Here is a 19,003-nt window from a genome sequence, read left to right as displayed (position 1 = left end):
GCTCTGGCCTCTGTGTGACGTCACTTTGAGCTGTGTGACGTCCGTCGCTCTGGCGCTTGGCCGAGTCGAGGTCGGCGCAATATGGCGACTCTGTAAGACGTTTTTATTTTATTATTTTAATATTTTTATTTAACATCAGTGCAAATTTAGACAATTTACCACAATATGGTTATTTTCAATCAAATTCATCTTACACATAGATGTAACATGTTCATGTTCAAATAAACAATCTAAAAAAAAAAAAAAACAACAACACAGGGGTCTGCAACAATTACAATAAGATTGTATTTTTCAAGAATAGTGATGGATTTAATTAGTTTTTTATTATTTACATTCATTTTCTCAAGTGAGGCCAAATAAATGTTTAAATCAGATTCTTTAAAGTGGAACCATGAGGGTATTTTTTCACACCATTTCATTTTGTGGATATAATATTTTGCTAGTATTATAATTAAGTTTATTATAAATGTTTCATCTGAAGTGAAGACGGTATTATCAAAGGTCAGTAAAATATGATTTTTTGTCAATGTAAAACTCTTTCTAAATATTCTTGTGAGGTAGTTCTGTACATCAGACCAAAAAGTGCAGACAAAAGGACATTCCACAAATAAATGTTCAATACTTTCACCATCACCTTGACAAAAGGAGCAATTGTTACTGACATCTTTTAAAAAACGACAAATATAATCTTTTACCGGGTAATATCTATGTATAATTTTGACTTTGACCTTATTATTGAGAATATACTTAAAAGGTAACAGAAAAATTGTACTCCATTGTTTTCTACTCATAGGGATCCATTTTTGTTTACATATAGGATTTGCAAAGTCATCAAAATGAGCTCTAATAAACTTTTGTGTACATTTCTTATCAGTGAGACTTATTCCCTCAACAGTGATGGGTCGTTCGCTTATATTTAAGTCAGTTAGATGTAAACTTTTTGCTAAAGAACTAATACCGTGTGGAATTGACTTAGTCACCATTTCAAATTCTCTTTGTGTTGTTTCAATGTTAAATTTTTCAATGAACTCATTATAATCAAACCAGTCCCCATTATCATGAAGTAACTGGCTTGCAATGTTTACATTTTTGCAAAAGACATCTGCACTCGAGCTCCGCTGAAAAAACTAGATTTTGAGCCAAAATACAGTAACTTTTTTAAACAAAAATTACATTGACCAACTTTCTGCCAACATGCCTAAAGCAGCTCAAGAGGAAGGAACGTGAGCCGTTCTCAGTATCCCAACTGGAAATGGAGATTCACAACTACGCTGGCGCCTCTGCCTCGTCAGAAGCCCTGATGGAGACGGGCGATTTCGCGCTCTCCCCGTTGCCGGACTCCCTGGCGCTGAAGATTGAACTTTTATACGACGCACATGAGCGCTCTGATTGGTTGAACGTCAGTCTATCAAAGAAAGACGTAGCCTACTTCAGGGATTGAAATATATATATATATCGTTTAAGCAAAATGCGATATGATTTTACTTTTAACCATTATATAGCCTATTTGATAAGTCAACTCGATGTTCACATTCTTGCGTTTAATAGGCCTAGTGGTCTTCATACACATTCTTGCATGATTATGTTGCTATGCTCATATCAATCAGCATCTCTCGAGGATGTAGATGTAAATGTAGTAGTGCACATAAAATCAACAATCAGAGACACAGCGATTTCATATAAAATATTTATTTGACAATATTTCTTACATTTCAGAAAGAAGTGCGTATTCACATCTGGAAAAATCTGCATATTGAATAGTGTATAAATTATAGGTGACTATAATTCTGGGTATATAACACATTCACTACTTCTGTACATAATGTACCTATGTAAAATCGGCACAAGGCGACTCATTAGAGCTTCCTACAACATTACAAAATATTCCTTAAAACTGGGAATAAATATGTGAACCTGTTAAAACGTTGAAGCTGCTGACAGGTTTAAGTTTAAAATAATTGGTGTCAGTATTTAGTGCAGGAGCATTTACAGAAAATTGCCTTACAGCAATACAATATACAAAAACTCTACTAAGAATTGTATTATTGATTTGCGTCTTATCAATGACACCAGTATTTTATATTTCCACTATGAGAATATGGCAATGAAAATTGAGTTGGCTATAAAACATCAGTATTGCTTGATTAAAGCAACGCTACAGCTCCATCACATTCAACATTTAAATGCGTCACATGCCTGTGTTAGGTGCTTGCCTACCCCCAAAGCTGCTTAAAAATACACATTTGTTTAAAATTTCACTCAAACATTGCTCTGCGTTTTTCTATCTACGTGTCCAACACATACTTATTCAGAGAGCTAGAATAATTAACTTTTGGTTTACAAGGACCAGGACAGGGACATGGGACTTTATTTGTTTCACGCCTTTCACAGTCAAGGTCACAAAGCCCTTTTCATTGGACAATTTTTTATATCCACTCCATGGTGGCAAGCTACGTATGTAGCTGTACGTGTGTTAGTAGTAGGGGACACTGGGGCACCTAGGCCCGGGGAGAGCATGCTAACTCTACACAGAAAGGCCCTGGTCCACCCCAGGGATCAAACTCGGAACCTTCTTGTTGCAAAGCACGAGTGCTATATACCACCGTGCCCCCCAAAATGTTGAATTACTGCATTTAAAAAAAATCTGAAACGCTCCCAGTTTTTACACGTAACACAACTCACAACAGTTCTTCACTCATGACTACACACTGTTCTTTTATAGCACACTGTCAAAGTCTGCAGGTTGCAGTGTCTCCTAATGCTGAAAAGTTACATAGCGTTGCTTTACCAAAATTCCAGTAAGTCAATATCCTTCTTGGTTAAAAGTCACTTAGCTCTTATACAATTGAACTCTATGTCATCTGTAAAAAAAACAAACTTGATTTTCCAACTGAGGGCTTAAACGCATAGAGCTGAGAGATAAAAAGTCTTTGTGGATCTACACAAAGAAACCTTATGCTACAGGTGCGCTGACATTTTGAAACACAAAAACAAACAACATGGCAGCGTGAAATACTGCCAGTGATATCACATCTGATATAGTCACCTATAGTATACATTCTCACTGAAGCTATTACAATATCACATGTAAGGGACACTGGGAACATACAAGAAACCAATGAACATAAAGTATGTACATTGTTCAAGCAAAACATTAAGACCACGTTTATATGTGGACCAAACACTGTGCATTATCTGCTGAGGATCTGTTCTTTCTTTGGACGACTTCAGAGGCTTTTTAACAAAAATATGTATTTAATTTCACGATTTGTAACGTGTGTGAAGCAATTTTACTTTTTAGCCCGTGAAAAAAGGAGATGACCCTGACCCAGTCGTTTATGCAGCACTATTTTGTCCTCGCACATTATGTAGAGATAGGTCCCTGAGTGCTACAATCCCACCCGTTCGCTCCAGCAATATTTAAACATGTGTCTAATGCAGGGAATAAATTGCCCTACAAGGATAATGATGTATATAAACGGAAAAAAAAACAGTGATCATGGCATTTTGTGGTCATAATGTTGAGCCTGAACATTTGCAATTTTAAAGCTACATTTCACCAGTTTTCCCCGTTTACAGTCCACACAAGCAGTTTCCTCTTCGTCCACCAGGGGGAGTGTCGTCAGGCCAGCATTAACTATAATGAACATGATCCTCTTCTCTAGTCTTTTGCATTGCACCATGAAGAAATCATCTTTCCACCAACAACAGTGTGTCTCTATACTCATCAAGTACTAAGTTGATTATGCCTCCTGCTGTTTCTGTACCAGGTTTTGGTCAAGTTGCCAGCCTTTTTTATATGGGGGGTAGCTTTCCCTTTATAGTACTTTCAAAGCGCCAATGGCAAAAAGTCCTACAATTGCCAGTTCAGTTGACTCACAATGCAATAAGACATCACTGTCCAGCACTATTTGGGAAAAAAACTGTGTTGTCTACCAGAAGCTAGGAATTGTGTCACGTGACATCATCCAGCAGGGTACACCCAAAACTAGTACCACTTTTCCAGCAAATGCCCTTGTTAACAGGACAGGAAATAGTCTTTTTTATGCCCATATACAGTATGTCATCAGTCCGGTCCCAGGTACTCTACGTTTTCTGCGGCTGGTATGTGTCCATTTGTGTGTGTCTTAAAAAGTGGCACAAAGTCCTGTTGATAGTCCGGGTTGTCCATGCTAGTCTGCGGGTTGTATTTCTGGGGGTAATGGTTATGGGATGTCCCGTTAGAGGTGATGGGGGGCGGAACGGCGACAGGGGTGGAAGTGGTGATCTGGTTCAGGTACTCAGGACCGGAGGGCTCGGGCCGAAAGCAGTTCAGGTACTCGGACTCGGGGTCGTCTTCGGAGGAGATGGTCGGGAGGACACCTCGTGGGGGACCGGGGTGCTGGTAGTTGGGGTTCATCACGTCTGAGACACCATTCTGGTTAATGTAGTCTGGGAGAAGAAGAATAAATAGAAATATGTAAATAAATGTTTTTCTTTTCATAAAGTACACAGTCTACATTGTTATACACGTTTTTAGTTTTGGATGAAATTTAAATGTACAGAAATTTGGCGTACAAACATTTCTGACCTTCCCTTTTAACTAAACATTGCCCACATGAACTGGTGAACTGCTTTTTATTGATATAATCTGTTACCGACAGAACCAAAACTTCAGTTCGAGACATGCGTCTATTGTCGGAGAAATGGATGGATCCTATCCTGAACAATTATGCCAAATTCAAGAGCTTTCATTACAGCGACAAATAACACATTACAGTGACAGCATCTGAAAACACTGTGTTACACCACTGAAATGTTGTGAAAGTGAAAATGTTTTCATTCACACCATTATAGGAGACGAAATCAACCAACATGGTGGATCTCATTTACAAATTTTTATTTTATCCAATCCACTAGATGTCCCTCTTTTCCCTCATGTCCAGCTAAACAGAATTCGAATTGACAAGGAACTGTCTGAATTACACTGTAGAAAGTAGAGACACTGGCTGTTGTTGAGTCCAATTACCTGGAGCTGGCTGGAAGGCACCATCCAAAAACTTGTCTGTGGGGTCTGGAATGTATCGCAGAACCAGGCTCCCGTCTCTGCTCGGTAATCCATTCTGTAAAGAGATTATCCGATGAAAAAACATGGCTTTTTTCGTAGTATGATGTGTGGTCTCTATGGGGTCTTATTATTTATTATGCATAAAACTGGCAAATCCTTATCCTTGACCATCATTTAATCAACTATCTTTTTTTTAGGAGAAGATTCTTAGAAGAAGATTATTTTAGTTGTAAAAGAAACCAAAGCCTCCATTGGAAACCTAATACACAATAGTAGAAAGCTGCAGACCCGGAGCCGAGACAGGCGGTATTATTTGTTAATAATGTATGTTTTACAATTATTGCTAGGTTTAGTTTAAAATGTTTAGGATTAGGGTTAGGATTAGCATTAGGCTAGGGTTGTTTGGGTTAGGTTAAGATTAGGGTTAGGTTAAGATTAGGGATAGGCCAGGGTTGTTAGGGTTAGGTTAAGATTAAGATTAGGTTAGGGTTGTGAGGGTTAGGTTAAGATTAAGGTTAAGGTTAGGTTAAGATTAGGGTTAGGTTAGGGAGTTAGGGTTAGGTTAAGATTAGGGTTAGGTTAAGATTAGGGTTGTTAGGTTTAGGTTTAGGATTAGGTTAGGTTAAGATTAAGGTTAGGTTAAGATTAGGGTTGTAAGGGTTAGGTTAAGGGTTAGGGGTTCCAGCACGGTGGATTCGCTTCATAGTAGATCTGTCTCGGCTCCGGGTCTGCAGCTTTCATGCAAACTCCACAATAGAATTAAAACCCTGAACCTTCTGGCATGACCTGCTGCTCTACCATGACTATTTCATTAGTTACTCATCAGGTAATAATTCTCTAAAATATTGATGCTTATGGACGTGTTTGAAATGTATAAGTACTGCGTTTAGTAACATAATCCTGTATTTTACTTACCAATAAACCATTCCTTCCATTGCATGTTGTTCCAATGCTACTGTTGACACTCTGCAACACAAGAGACAACACCAAAATGTTATTATGCACTTAACTCTACCTCTAACTCCTGCGTAATCTCATTTGTTCTTTCATTTCCTATACATAAAGTTAGTTGTTCATTTTCTTCTGACTTGCTCGAGAAACTACACTTCATTTACTTGAAAAATAGAAAAGTTTGCCTATAGCGACTCCACCATATGTCTCTTAACAGCACGGAAAATAAACATCCAGCAGGCAGCTTCCCATTCACTGAAGCAATCTGACTTGCTGCGGTTGTACGTGTCAGGCTTTTCACATCAAAAAACGGCGACTAAAACGTGGAAGTCAGCGATAAAGAAAAGCGGAGTGACAGCTGTGGCAGCCCAATTACCTCCGACAAGAAAAAGGAAATTAAACATAAGGCCGAAGCCGCCATCTGTAAAAGATTTCGGAGCCCAGGAACAGAACTGTGCCCGAACTGTATTACAATAACACGTCCATTGTGGGCTGGGGATTGGCCTGCGAATGTCATCACCAGTGAAAGTTTGAGCGAGGGAACAGTGCAGAGGGTGCAGTTATGTAGAGAGGGATAGAAGTGTATTTTTTCTCTAATATGGCATGAATAAGGGAGAGGGACTATCTTTTTTTTATTTTTCAATGGGATCAAAAAAATACATCATTCATTTGGTTAGGACCTAGAAAGTATCTCCTTATACACAGTACAGAAGAATAGAAAAACACAATGAATCGCTAATGACAACATGGTACTAAAACACTATAACATTTTTACTATACTTTATATTACTTATTACTTTTATTGGAGTTAAATACTCTTTATTGAATGTTGCATGCCTCTTGTATGTTTTATTTTTATTCACAATTGCTGTCTATGTGCAATGTTTTTTGTTTTGCTTTTTGGCTGCAGCTTGGGTGAATAGCCCAAGACATACAGTATTTCCCACCTTTGGGACAATAAAGTATCTTATCTTTTATCTTGGTCATGGCATAAATTCATATACACAGATGTCTAAACAGTCATGCTGCACTGACTGGTCATCCCCCAACGCCACCAGCAGTGAAAAAACAATACCTCATTATTATTTTTAGGTATATTTATAATTTATTCATGCTGTAATAACTTCTTACCCCCCACGGTTTTTACCTCAACTTTACCGCTTGGACGTCGAAGTGCTCCAAAGGTGTTATTACGCCATACAATATAGTACCCTTTTTTATCCACTTAGAAAATCAACATGTTTAATTTTGTGTGACTATACTTGGATCGTGTGACTGCTCATGTAACCGTATTCAAATAGGGGAAACGTGGAAGAGCTTGGTCGCTTCTAATTTCATCCCCATAGAGGAGAGGAGGGGAGGCTAAATGCTAACAACATCTTTGGTCTTTTTGCGTGACTGAGGGCATGCCCAAAGACCAGACAAGTACCATCAACTCGTCTAAGCTCAGGCAAGAACATATCTCAGTATGTAAAAACAGTGGCTTGTTCCTTTAACTAAGCGCATTTTCTCCAGTTCAGCTTTACCCAAATCTAAAAGGTTACAGCCTATAGGTAAATCTAGCGCCTCATGTGAATGCTAAGACCTACGAAACTGGACTTTTTGTCCCATTGTCGCCGCGTTTTTGACACATTTTGTCTGTTTTTTTGTAGTTTTTTTGTCTTGTTTTCACATTTTTGTGGCTTTCTTCATCGTTTTTTTGCTTGCTTTTTGACGCTTTTTTATCATATTTATGCCTCGTTCTCATTAAAAAAAAATTGTTGTGTATTTGACGCTTTTTTATTGTGTTATTTGTTTTTCCGGCACATTTTTGTTGCTCTTTTGTTGCTTTATTGTTGCTTTTTTGTCGCTCTTTAGTGGCTCTTTTTTTTTGCTTTTTCCTCACTTTTTAATCACGTTTTTGTCGCTTGTTTATTGTGTTTTTGTCCCTTTTCATCCCTGTGTTTGACGCTCTTTAGCAGAACTCGAGCGGCCACTTTTCTCATCACTCAAAGAGCAGATGAGGAGAAACGGGGGGGGGGGGGGGGGGGGGGCGGGGTCAAGTTCAGAGGGAGGAGAATTGGCCCCCATGGAGTGATTTTCGGGGGCGCGCGGGGTCAGGAAAACCAGGTACGAGCGGTCAACAAGATCCAGTTACATGACTTTAACAGACAGCGTTCTGCTTCTGTGAAAACTAATCACTTTCAAATGTGTCTTTGCAATCTGACTCAAAGAATGATTCACGCAGGGGCCCCGGAGTTTAAAAGAGGACAATTAAACTCGCTAATTTCACGTGGGCTCCGAACGCGGCGCTAGTCATGTTTTCCATCAAGCGTAAAACATAGAAGCATTGTGTTTCGCTATAGTAAACGTGGAGTGCTCAAACCGGAGCATAAAGCAAAAAGGTGCCTCGCTCAAAACAGAAAAGATGATGGATTGCATGCCACAATAATCACTAAAGCATTAACAAGTGATTAAAGTACGGCCCATTAAAAAGTGATCAAACCTAAGGCATATTCTCTAAAGCTTCCAGGGCACGCCTTTGGTTTAGGGCTAATACCAGCTTTGTTCTCACTCTTAAGGAATGTGTCGTAAAGGTGGAGACACTGTTCCTGGAAAACGGTCACAAATCACTATTAAAGTGAATAGAGGTTTTGTGAAGTGGAAGGGGATGTGCTGGTACCAGGTGCTCTTCAAGATCAAAATGGACCACACAGAAGGAATCCAGCTCGCAGTCAAATTTGTATTTTGTGCGGCACTATATATACATATTCAAAAAGCATTACTGAGCAAGCGTCTGCCATCGTTACGCGCCACAGCTTGCACAACTTGACGAAAACCTTTGACTCCAATCAATAGCTGGAATCGATAGATCCATTGAAGATTAGATAAAGAACAAGCTGAGATAATTAGCTTTTGTGCGAAAGCCGAGGGAGCGTTCACCTTTGAGCTAAAGATCTCCCGATGCAATCAACTTTTTTAGTTTCGCTGACTGCGCTCTAGTCTTGTTTACAGCAATTCTACACATTTTTGGTGCATTCCTTTAGAGATCCAATATCATGACCTAATTTCAGTGCACTCAAAACAACTAGACTCTGTTGGCACAAAAGGAAGCGGTTTAAATAGGACTAAAAAGAAAAGGTTTTAACTATTAATGAGGAAAGAATAATGGGGTCAGTTTGAGCCCTGCAATGATTACACAATACGAAGTGAGGCTTTCTGGGCTTTACAAGCACTGTAGCAAGAAAACAAAACAACAACATCAACAGGTCTGAGCGAGGACGATGACTCACACCTGTATTAATGAAACAAAACACAACTCCAGCTGTGTTTTTTAAAGGGGGAACAACATCACATGTGTTCAAGTTCAGTATCGTCTTTGTCGCCTTTCATGACTTTTATACAGTTCTGCACAGACGGATCTTACGTTTGAATGTAGCAGCGGCGTCTGGGAGGTGCTGGGGCTGCTGAAGAAGCCATTTTGAGGCAGTAAATATTCGTCTGCGTCCACCGCGTCCAACATCTCCTCTCCACTGATCAGGCTGCGGTACAGTCTGCCGTCGGAGGGGCTGGGCAGGTGCATGCGGTCGTCACCCTGAAACAGCAAGTAAGGTTTTCTTTGAGTCAATGAAATAACAATGACACTATGGAACATTTCACTTTAGAAGGCAATGCTGCACAAACAACACATTACATATTTTTAGATAGCTTTTCTGTTTTCAGTGATTTATTTACCTGGATAACAAGGTACCGTGACGGATCTCGAGCCATTTTTGTGAACTCTGCTATTAGCTCACGGAAACGGGGCCTGCTATCTGCATCTATCATCCAGCCTGAAAATAGAAAGCATTTACAAGAATCATACACACCATCATGCCAGTGCAATATATAGTGTCTTCAATATGTAACACAAACAATAATCAATGGAATGTGGATGAATGCATAAAGGATTTTCGAAATTAAACTTGTAATGGCAACATTTCTAGTGTTTCTAAGGATTGACTGATCATAGACTGAGGGCGTTTTTACAGCGTCACAATATCATAGAGTATGTGGTGGAGGGGTTTGAGCACCCAAATGATCCTAGGAGCTCTGTTGTCGGGGGCTTCGTGCCCTTGGTAGGGTCTTCCATGGCAAACAGGTCCTAGATGACGGGTCAGACAAAGAGCGGTTCAGAAGTCCCTTATGAGAGACCATGCAATGTGATTTGGGCAGCCCCAACAGCTGCCCCCATGACCTGGCAACGGACAAGTGGAGGAAAATGGATGGATGGATGGATATATACCGTATGTGTATCTTACATTTGACCATGATCATGTACACGTCTATGGTGCAGATCGGGGGCTGAGGCAGTCGCTCTCCTTTCTCCAGGACCCCGGCGATCTCACTGGCAGGAATACCATCGTACGGTTTAGTCCCAAAAGTCATCAGCTCCCAAACAGTCACACCTACAAAACATAGTAAACTGGTTAAATTGTGTTCTTAATCAGCTTGTTCATCAACACAGAAAGAACAAATTTCAGTCTGAAGTAAATACTATAGTAGGCCAACAGTCATACCACAGGATTAAACAGATGGTTATTTTTGGGCTTAATGAGTGGTTCCTAACCTTTGTGTAATATTGCAAGTACTCTTTTTGGTGATATTTTTAAAGAAGTACGCAATTAAATTGTTTTTTCATTTACTATACTATACATTCTCATCTTTACTTTTGTATGTTCTAAATCCTACACATTAAAATGCGCTATATGAATATAGTATGATATGAATATTAAAACATGAATATTAAAATAGCATTCAGGTTCACCATATTTATTTAAATCCCAAAGAATGTATGTATGACAGTCTTGCTTTAATTTGTAAAAAAAATAAAATAAATATAATCTGGTCAAATTACTGTTTTCAAGTTGCAAAACCCCAAACTTCACAATGTGATGGTTTCGGAATGACTGAAATATGGCTCGCTAAAAAATAAATTAAAAAAAAAGCGGAGGACGCCCTAATCAAATAAGCACGAGCGATCGTAATACGCAAATAGCACGGCTGTTTCTCGATCCGCAGCGAGCAGGTCTGAACCCGGACTAAACCAGGACTAAACCTGGATTAAGATTAAGATATTATGTGCACATTGTGTATAATAGAGGTGATATGCATTCTGCTATTGAGGAGCCAAAACTTCTTTTAAAAGCAAAAAAAAAAACAATAACAGGATTCAATTGATTGCATTATTTTTTCAAATCACAGAAATAGATTTTATAAAGTCTTAAAAATCCACATGTAACTGTGAATTGAGCCTTTATGTTCTGGACCTTTGCTAAATTAGTCATCTGTAGAGCATTTCATTTTATCGCCATTTAACAGATCTGTTTTAACCTCCTTCACTAAAAAGTGCTTTATTCCTGAACTGCATTATAGCTTGAATCGATCATCTTTACAAATTGCCAGAAAGTGCTTCAGAGGCAGTGAGCAGGATGCATCTCAGCAGTGGAGGATCTGCAAAATAAGTCGGAAAAATCCAAAAAGCCCAGGACTTCTGCCAGTGCGTAATGATATTGCCATATTGAGCGGAGGAACAGCTCAAACCCCTGGGACGAGTGAGTGCGCGAGGCATCTGTTCGAAAAGCTGTCAACGTGGGACGAGGAGATGCTATTGATACTGTCCATATGAGACTGCTGCTGCGGAGGTGTGCGCTACCTGTGCCTTAAACTGACTCAGATGGTGGAAAGATTTTCTTGCGTTTAGTGACAACAGCTGAGCCGGCCAAAAACAACGAAGCGGATACTGAAATAAAAGTCCCTTCAATGTTAAATCACTTGATGTAGAAATGAATAAGAGTTTCCCCCAAAGAGAAACAGACACTCAGCTTTTCATTAGCCCAGATGTTTGGATGAAAGTCAAGTTATATAAGGCTAATATAAGCTTTTTAATTACCTATTTACTTTTGTTTTAACCCTTAAAGGCAGTGTAGGGCCTCTACTGTTCAAAAATGGTACAGCAGCTTAAATACATATTACATATACATTTTCAAAGTCATGCATGTATAGATCCACAGTAGATTTAACCTCTTAACCCTCACCTGAACTGAGCACATTTTCTCCAGTTTGGCTTTACCCAAATCTAAAAGTTGTTTGGGGAAAAAAAGGGCTACAAAAACTAGAAGAAAACAAGCAAAAAAAACCATCAAAAAGTGGCAAAATAAAGCCACAAAAGAGCAACAAAAACATGACAAAAAAGTGGCAAAAATGTGACAAAAAAGCTGTGAAAGTGCAGCAAAAAAGTGAACGAAAGGAAAAAGATCCGTTGACATCAGTTCTTCTAGGTCTTAGCTTTCAAATGAGGCCTATACGCTGTGAGCTCCGAAAAGCTTTTAGATTTGGGTAAAGCCGAACTGGAGAAAATGCACTCATTAAGGCGGGTGGTAAAAGGGGTTAAGGGGTGATTTTGTTGTTGATATTGTGGCTCTTTTTTGGCTTTTTCATCACTTTTTAATCATGTTTTTGTCGCTTGTTTATTGTGTTTTTGGTCATGTTTTTGTTGCATTTTCTCCTTTCATCTTTTGACGCTTTTTTCCCAAGAAGCTTTTAGATTTGGGTAATGACAAACTGGATAAAATGTGCTCGGTTCAGGTAGGGGTTAAGAGGTTAATGAGGCTTTTAATTAGCGCAAAAGAATCCACAGAAGCTACAAAAAAAACCTAAGTTACAATAATAAACCGCACTTTAACCATACAGAATAGCAGTCATAGTCAACCTTGTCTTAACTGCGATCTACAGAAAAGAACCTGACTCTCATTCTGATGTACCATCAGTAAAAAAATAAAGCATACCGTAGCTCCACACATCGCTTTGGTGCGTGTACGATCGGTTCAGGATTGATTCGAGAGCCATCCATTTGATCGGCACCTTTAAAACAAAAAGTAACAGTCGTTATGTCCTCAGAGCAGACGTTAAAGGATCTCACATAAGTGCTTTATTTTATTGATAAATCTGTGTAAGCGCTGAGGGGCACCGCGGGGAAACCTCAGCCAGAAAGAGTGACAACTTCATCATCTCCTAATAACATCTGCACATCTGCGTTTGTCATCGACATACCGCCACAGCAGATGGAAGCAATTACTGCACTTGTGACGGCGCTGACTCCTAGTGGTTCACAGATGTAATAACCTCAGAGACAACTTGGCTGTAGCATAAACAATGTGTACGAGCTCTATTAGAATGGTTATAGCCAGCACTATATCAACTCCTTTGTTACTTAAATAAATCCGCTGTCTTGTGTTTGGAGACAAGCGATCGACTATTGTTTGTGCTTTGGAAACTGTTCATGTTTATAAAATGTGCAGTTACATAAATAAAATGAACTGGACAGAAGCCAGCCTTGACACACATAAACCGTCCTGTTAATGATTCTCCCAATTGGAAATGTTGTAATCGATTCCTGCCAACGCCCTGCACACAGTCTGCAGATGCTCCTCCTCCTCCTCCTCGCTCCTCACCTTGCCCCCGTCGGCGTGGTACTCCTTTTCATCCGCGTTGAGCAGTTTGGCCAACCCGAAGTCGGTAATCTTTACGTGCTGTGGCGTCTTCACCAGGACGTTTCTCGCTGCCAGGTCACGGTGAACCAAGTGCCGCTCCTCCAAGTAGTTCATGCCCTTTTGACAAACAACACAGAGCATGAGGCCTAATTACACAACAGAGGGGTTTAGATTAATAGCTCTGCAATTATTTCCATCCAAACGTCTCAATCTTTGCGTGACGTGACATGAAAAAAGGAACTAAGTGTACTTTTTTAATGACTGTATGATTATAACCAACTTTTAGCTTGACTTGGTGGTTAAAAAAGTAAGGTTGAATAAAAGTATAGACATTTGGCAAAGTCTATTGTGAGAAAAGGCAGCAAAAAGACAAGCAAAAAGTGTTAAGAAATATCTAATTAGTTCAGTTTCTAGTATATATGCTTTGGGATGAGAAGAGTAGACTCTGCATAATAACAATGCCTGGAAGTCGACTCTGTATTCTTTTAGTAACATACATTTTCAAAGGCCACTCACCCAAAGCATCACTACTACAGGCCCACACTGCTACAGCTAATATCATCTGGTTTAGGTTAAATGGGGATCAGTTTGCAGCAAAGAATGAAAATGAGTCAGTGAAGAAAACCGGACGTGGGTCTTGAGAATCTGCTTTTTAAAGACTGTCTGCCCACACTGCAGAGCTGAGTTTGAAATGCCGAAGCTTTGAAAAAATAATACTGTATTTATGGCCTGTACGTTACTCATTGATTTGATCGGTGTTGGCGATGGAAGGCTTCAAGAAGGTAGTTGTTACCTTTAGTTTGGAAAATATTTGTAGCCCAATTCTGTTATGTTCTAATGTTTCCAATCATTTTTTGCTAAGACTTTAAGGACAAAAGCAATCCTTATTTGGATTTTGTTTCTTAAGTTTCTGTAATTTATTGCCTTTAATCTGTAATATGGTTATTTTCTTTTACCAGTATAGTAAAGGTGTATATCTCTATAATGATTTAAAAGGCAAAAAAGTCAATTTCATCATACCACTTTTTTTTTCTGCAGCTGGTTTATAGACTTTGGAGGAGGGTTCACCATAAACTCCTCTATCAATGGGAAACACTGCCATCTATCAAACTATACCAAACAAAGTTTTCTATTGTGAAATCTATTACCAATTATCTAGTATTTATGGTTTAATATGTGAAGTTAGCACTAAAGCTCAGTAGCATGTAAATGTTTTGTTGTTTTTCTGTTTTAATCAGAGACCTAAATCTGAGTAATAAATCAGTATAGCTCTTTTTTAAGCATTGTGAGACGCCTACACCAATCTGGTCACCTGCGCAGATCCACTCAGACACACAGCGCGTTCTTCGTGTCTCACCTTCGCGATCTGCACACACCAGTTGAGCAGATACTGGGAGCCGATGTTGTCCTTGTGCTCTTTGACATAATCCAGCAAACAGCCGAAGGGCATGAGCTGAGTGACCAACTGCACAGTGGAGGTCAGGCAGATGCCCAGCAGACGGCACACATGAGGGTGCTCCACGGTGGCCATCACGTACGCTTCCTGGAAATACAGAGGGAAATATTTAGACGCAGTAACTGATCTCAACTCATTTCTAGCCCTCACAAAACCTTCCGTTCACCATGTTTCTTCATGGGCTTGGATTTATCAGTGTTTTAGAAGTTTTAGAGTGTGGAGCGCTAACATCAACAACAAAAGGTCTGCAATTGATAGAAAAAATCAAACTTTCTCACAAATTGCTGCTTCTACAATAAACTCTACGGGGGGGGGGGGAGGATTTTACTCCATAACAAGGAAAAAGCAAGGAAGGATTAACATTGAAAGTGGCTTTGGTAGGAGATTGTTGTAAAGGTGACACAGTGGTGACATGTAGACACTGAAAACTGCTATTGCTTTAACTATGCTCATTTATGTCACGTCGCTGGCATGAAGACACAAAACATAGCATGCCAACAGCTTCAAAGCATATTTAAAAATGTTTATCCCTTTACATAGACACCCTCTGCCCTAAAGCCATCCAGTTCAAAGGACATCACCCCCTGTTTCCAGATGTTGAATGACTAAGAAACACAACCACAAAATCATAGGACTGGAGATGCGCACATTCAGTCATTTGGACAATGCATTTGCAGCAGGCTGTTTTTCTTTTTTTTTTTTTTTTACTTTTTCTCAGCGTAGCCACAGAACGGCATTCTTGTCCGGGACACATCAGCCTTGGACCACACTCCGACCCCCTTCACTCCCTTCCAATCAAATAATCTGATTTCCTAAAGGCCCTCGGGATGACACATAACCCTTAAACCACGATTAAGGAAAATAAGTGGTTACTTCCTTTAATAACACCACATCTGCTGTAGATTACAGGGTGTGTTTAGAGCTGAATTGGTTCATAGAAGGTGATGTTACAAAGTTAGTCTTTTGAGAGCAAGTGTTCTGGCATCTCAGGTACTTGAAAGTTAAATAAGGTGTAACGATGCAGTTAATTTTGAAATGTTAACCTTAATGAGAGATAGAGTGACAAGGCCTCTTATTTTTTTTAGAGCCCCATGAACTCATACTGAAGATCTGGTAAAGTCTTGTGCTGGTCTGATGTAGAATCAGTTCACGTTTAGACATTATTCAGTCCTGCCTAAGTAACAGGTTAGCCCTGGTTCAGTCTTCAAGGTAAACATATGAATTTAGATTTATTATGGTGCTTTAAAGGCACACTGCGTAACATGACTATACTGTTTCCATCAACACAGAACATGCTCCTGCAAATAGACAGGAAAATGTGCAGTCGTAAAAGAACATGATAATGTGCAAACAAATAACAGTAAATAAAGTTACCTTAATTATGTGCAATGAATAAAGAACTTTCAAGGGGCAAGAAAAATATACAAATAATAGTAAAAAAAAAGACCAGCTTGACACAGATAATCATGTTTTTTGCAGTGGGTAATCAAAGAAGGATTTGGATGAGAAACTAACCTACTTATATCTCATATTTAGCTGCCTTTAGTCGACATCTCCATGTAGACGAGCTGGAGATGTCCCGCTCTTGTTAAAGTTACAAGTCAGGTCTTTGGAGAGGTGAGCGCTCACAGCAAAGACACATGTTTGCTGATAAAACATATCCGTGATCAAATAAATGCTTGTATCTTATTCTATTTATTGGGTGAAATGGCTTTAAAGGATAGAGACAGAGGTCTATACTTCATACACTTGTTAAACTTTAACTTTAGTATATGTTTGTACATTACTTCCTTCCTATGGCCTGCCTTTTCCACAGAACTGTTATGTAGTTACCAACGGGACAGCATACTTTAAAAGCATACTTGAAATACCTCAAGAAGTCACAAATAATAAAGTAGAGAGAAAAATTGTACCACACAAACTGTAAAAAACTTACATCCAGGATTTCTTTATTTGCTTTCGGTGATGTGGCTTCCCTCAAAACCTTAATGGCCACTGGGATCTTGACGTCCTCTCCCTCGGGAACCCACAGGCCCTGAAAGGACACAGAGGTATTATTTCACATGAAAATGACCCATGAGAAAGGCATGAAAACGTCTGCATACGTAGCATCAACCACCACATACAGACAGCTATCATCCCGGTGTTTGAGAATCACTTTGTTGCATTTTATTCTGTTAGTACAGTACTGATCTATACTGAAAGAAAGTACTAGACACTATGATAAGGATATGGAAAGAAACAGTGTACATTGGTCATAGTACAGTCACGATTTATTAGTAACTAACTACATTAGTGAGTAAGAGGAGGTGGAGTTCCTTGTACGTGATCTGGCAAGTAAAGTTTGTGTTGTGTAATTGGAAAATTGTTAACAGGCGTCCAAAAGCAAACATGGCTGCTATTACCATTAGAGCTTTGGCACGTTTCTCTACTGCTGAATGTACTCATTTATTAAAAACTCTCTGCACATTATTACCTTATAAACCGTACCAAACGCCCCAGATCCAAGAACTTTGATTTTCTTAAACTCTGGTTCTTTAAGGATTCGGAGCAAGGCTTGGTTGGGCGCTTCTCCGCTGGGTGTTAAAGGTTCAACCAGCTGGAACAAAAACAACAATAGTAAGTCCACATTCTTCATTCTTTCGACATGTGCTATCCCCACACACTTACCTCCCGTTCCTGCAGAAGCCTCCTCATGGTCCTCTTCCTCTTGATGTGGCGCCTGCGCAGCAAAACGAAGACAGACAGACCGGCGACCAGGACGGCCAGCAGACCCCCAACGACGCCCGCCGTGATCATGGACATGCCAGAGAGGCTGAAGACAACGATAAAATATTAAGATTTTACTTCAGTGATTTTTAGACAGTGAGAATTAATCACCAGCAGCAGCCACTCACTTCTTTGATGGACAGCCCGCAAGACCTCGTCCAGAGCAGCTGGAAGACAACAAAACAACATATGAATTTCCAGAGTACTTGAAGAAACGTCCCCTTCAGTAGCTTTTCATTAAAAAGTAGTACAATAGTAGGAAAAAGAAAGTAATAGATAGACTATATGAAGCATTGTAAATAGTGGTATAGCAGCTGAAGCAGATAATCCAGGGGTGTCCAAACTTTTTTCACTGAGGGTCACAACAAAAGAAAATAAGGTAATCCACAGCGAAATAACACAACCACACCAGCACAGACTGAGATGTATAGCTCACAGTAACTTAACATCAATGCCTTCAAAAAAAATACATCAACATCAACTGACTGAATTTATTAGGAATTGTGAATAACACATAACTACTGTGTTCATTACTGCAACAGTAGCGTTGCAGATTAAACAAACACCTCTCCCATTTACCTCTGTGAAGACATAATAATTTCCCCACTGTGGCTGAAATTTTCGGCAATCTTGCGTTTCTTTTTCTCTGCATGTTTTGTTCGTCATTTGGATTTTTTTCAACTTTGCCTTTATTATTCATTTAAGCAGAGATCCATTAGATTTAGTGATGGGATTTAAGGCTCTTCACTGGGAGCCAAGTCTTTGGGAGTCGTTCTTAACACTGGCTCTTTTTAATACAATTTTAATAATGCTGGACTAATAACTCACAACATCTAAGACGCGATCGATAAAAAGCACACTTTTTTAATTGAAGTAATGTAAAATTACAATAGGACTGATGTTTACACTTTGAAAAACGTGTTTGTGAATAAAATCTTGGGCCACAACTTATAAAAAGTGGCTGCAACTGTCTGCAAAAAGCTTTCACTTGTGTGGCCTGCTCCGTTATTGGCCTGATTCTTGAGTTCTGGGTAAAATTGACCGCGGAAAAAAAAAATCCTCTCTTTTATCTGCCTCACATCACTAATTAGATTGTTATTCATGTGTATTTAAAAAAAGTACTAATAACAAGCCTTGAAATATCTTACTTTTACGAAACTCTACACGCAAAAAGACCCACCGACATCCAGCCAGAAACAATCACAGAGCTTTTGCCTGCAGACTGTTTAGCACATATTGAAAACTGATACAGTTATGGCGTATACATAG

At 39.3% G+C, this 19,003-nt stretch overlaps 1 protein-coding gene across 1 annotated transcript in view; it reads right to left on the bottom strand.

The window, feature by feature from the left end:
- Positions 1 to 3,429: 3,429 nt before the first annotated feature.
- Positions 3,430 to 19,003, bottom strand: part of egfra (epidermal growth factor receptor a (erythroblastic leukemia viral (v-erb-b) oncogene homolog, avian)) — a 59,112-nt gene continuing 43,538 nt past the window's right edge. Inside the window, exons 16-28 of the mRNA XM_079569682.1 lie at positions 17,863 to 17,901; positions 17,636 to 17,780; positions 17,442 to 17,564; positions 16,902 to 17,000; positions 14,867 to 15,052; positions 13,471 to 13,626; positions 12,805 to 12,880; positions 10,279 to 10,425; positions 9,713 to 9,810; positions 9,405 to 9,572; positions 5,963 to 6,013; positions 5,009 to 5,102; positions 3,430 to 4,431 (exon numbers count right to left, since the gene is read on the bottom strand). Coding sequence (XP_079425808.1) covers positions 4,067 to 4,431; positions 5,009 to 5,102; positions 5,963 to 6,013; positions 9,405 to 9,572; positions 9,713 to 9,810; positions 10,279 to 10,425; positions 12,805 to 12,880; positions 13,471 to 13,626; positions 14,867 to 15,052; positions 16,902 to 17,000; positions 17,442 to 17,564; positions 17,636 to 17,780; positions 17,863 to 17,901 — 1,747 coding nt within the window. The 3' untranslated portion in view covers positions 3,430 to 4,066. The remainder of the gene's footprint in view (positions 4,432 to 5,008; positions 5,103 to 5,962; positions 6,014 to 9,404; positions 9,573 to 9,712; positions 9,811 to 10,278; positions 10,426 to 12,804; positions 12,881 to 13,470; positions 13,627 to 14,866; positions 15,053 to 16,901; positions 17,001 to 17,441; positions 17,565 to 17,635; positions 17,781 to 17,862; positions 17,902 to 19,003) is intronic.

The sequence above is a fragment of the Gobius niger genome (assembly GCF_951799975.1).
Source record: "Gobius niger genome assembly, chromosome: 13".
NCBI classification, from domain to species: domain Eukaryota; kingdom Metazoa; phylum Chordata; class Actinopteri; order Gobiiformes; family Gobiidae; genus Gobius; species Gobius niger.
The sequence above is the reverse complement of the archived record's forward strand: the minus strand, read 5'-3'. Positions and strand labels throughout refer to the sequence as shown.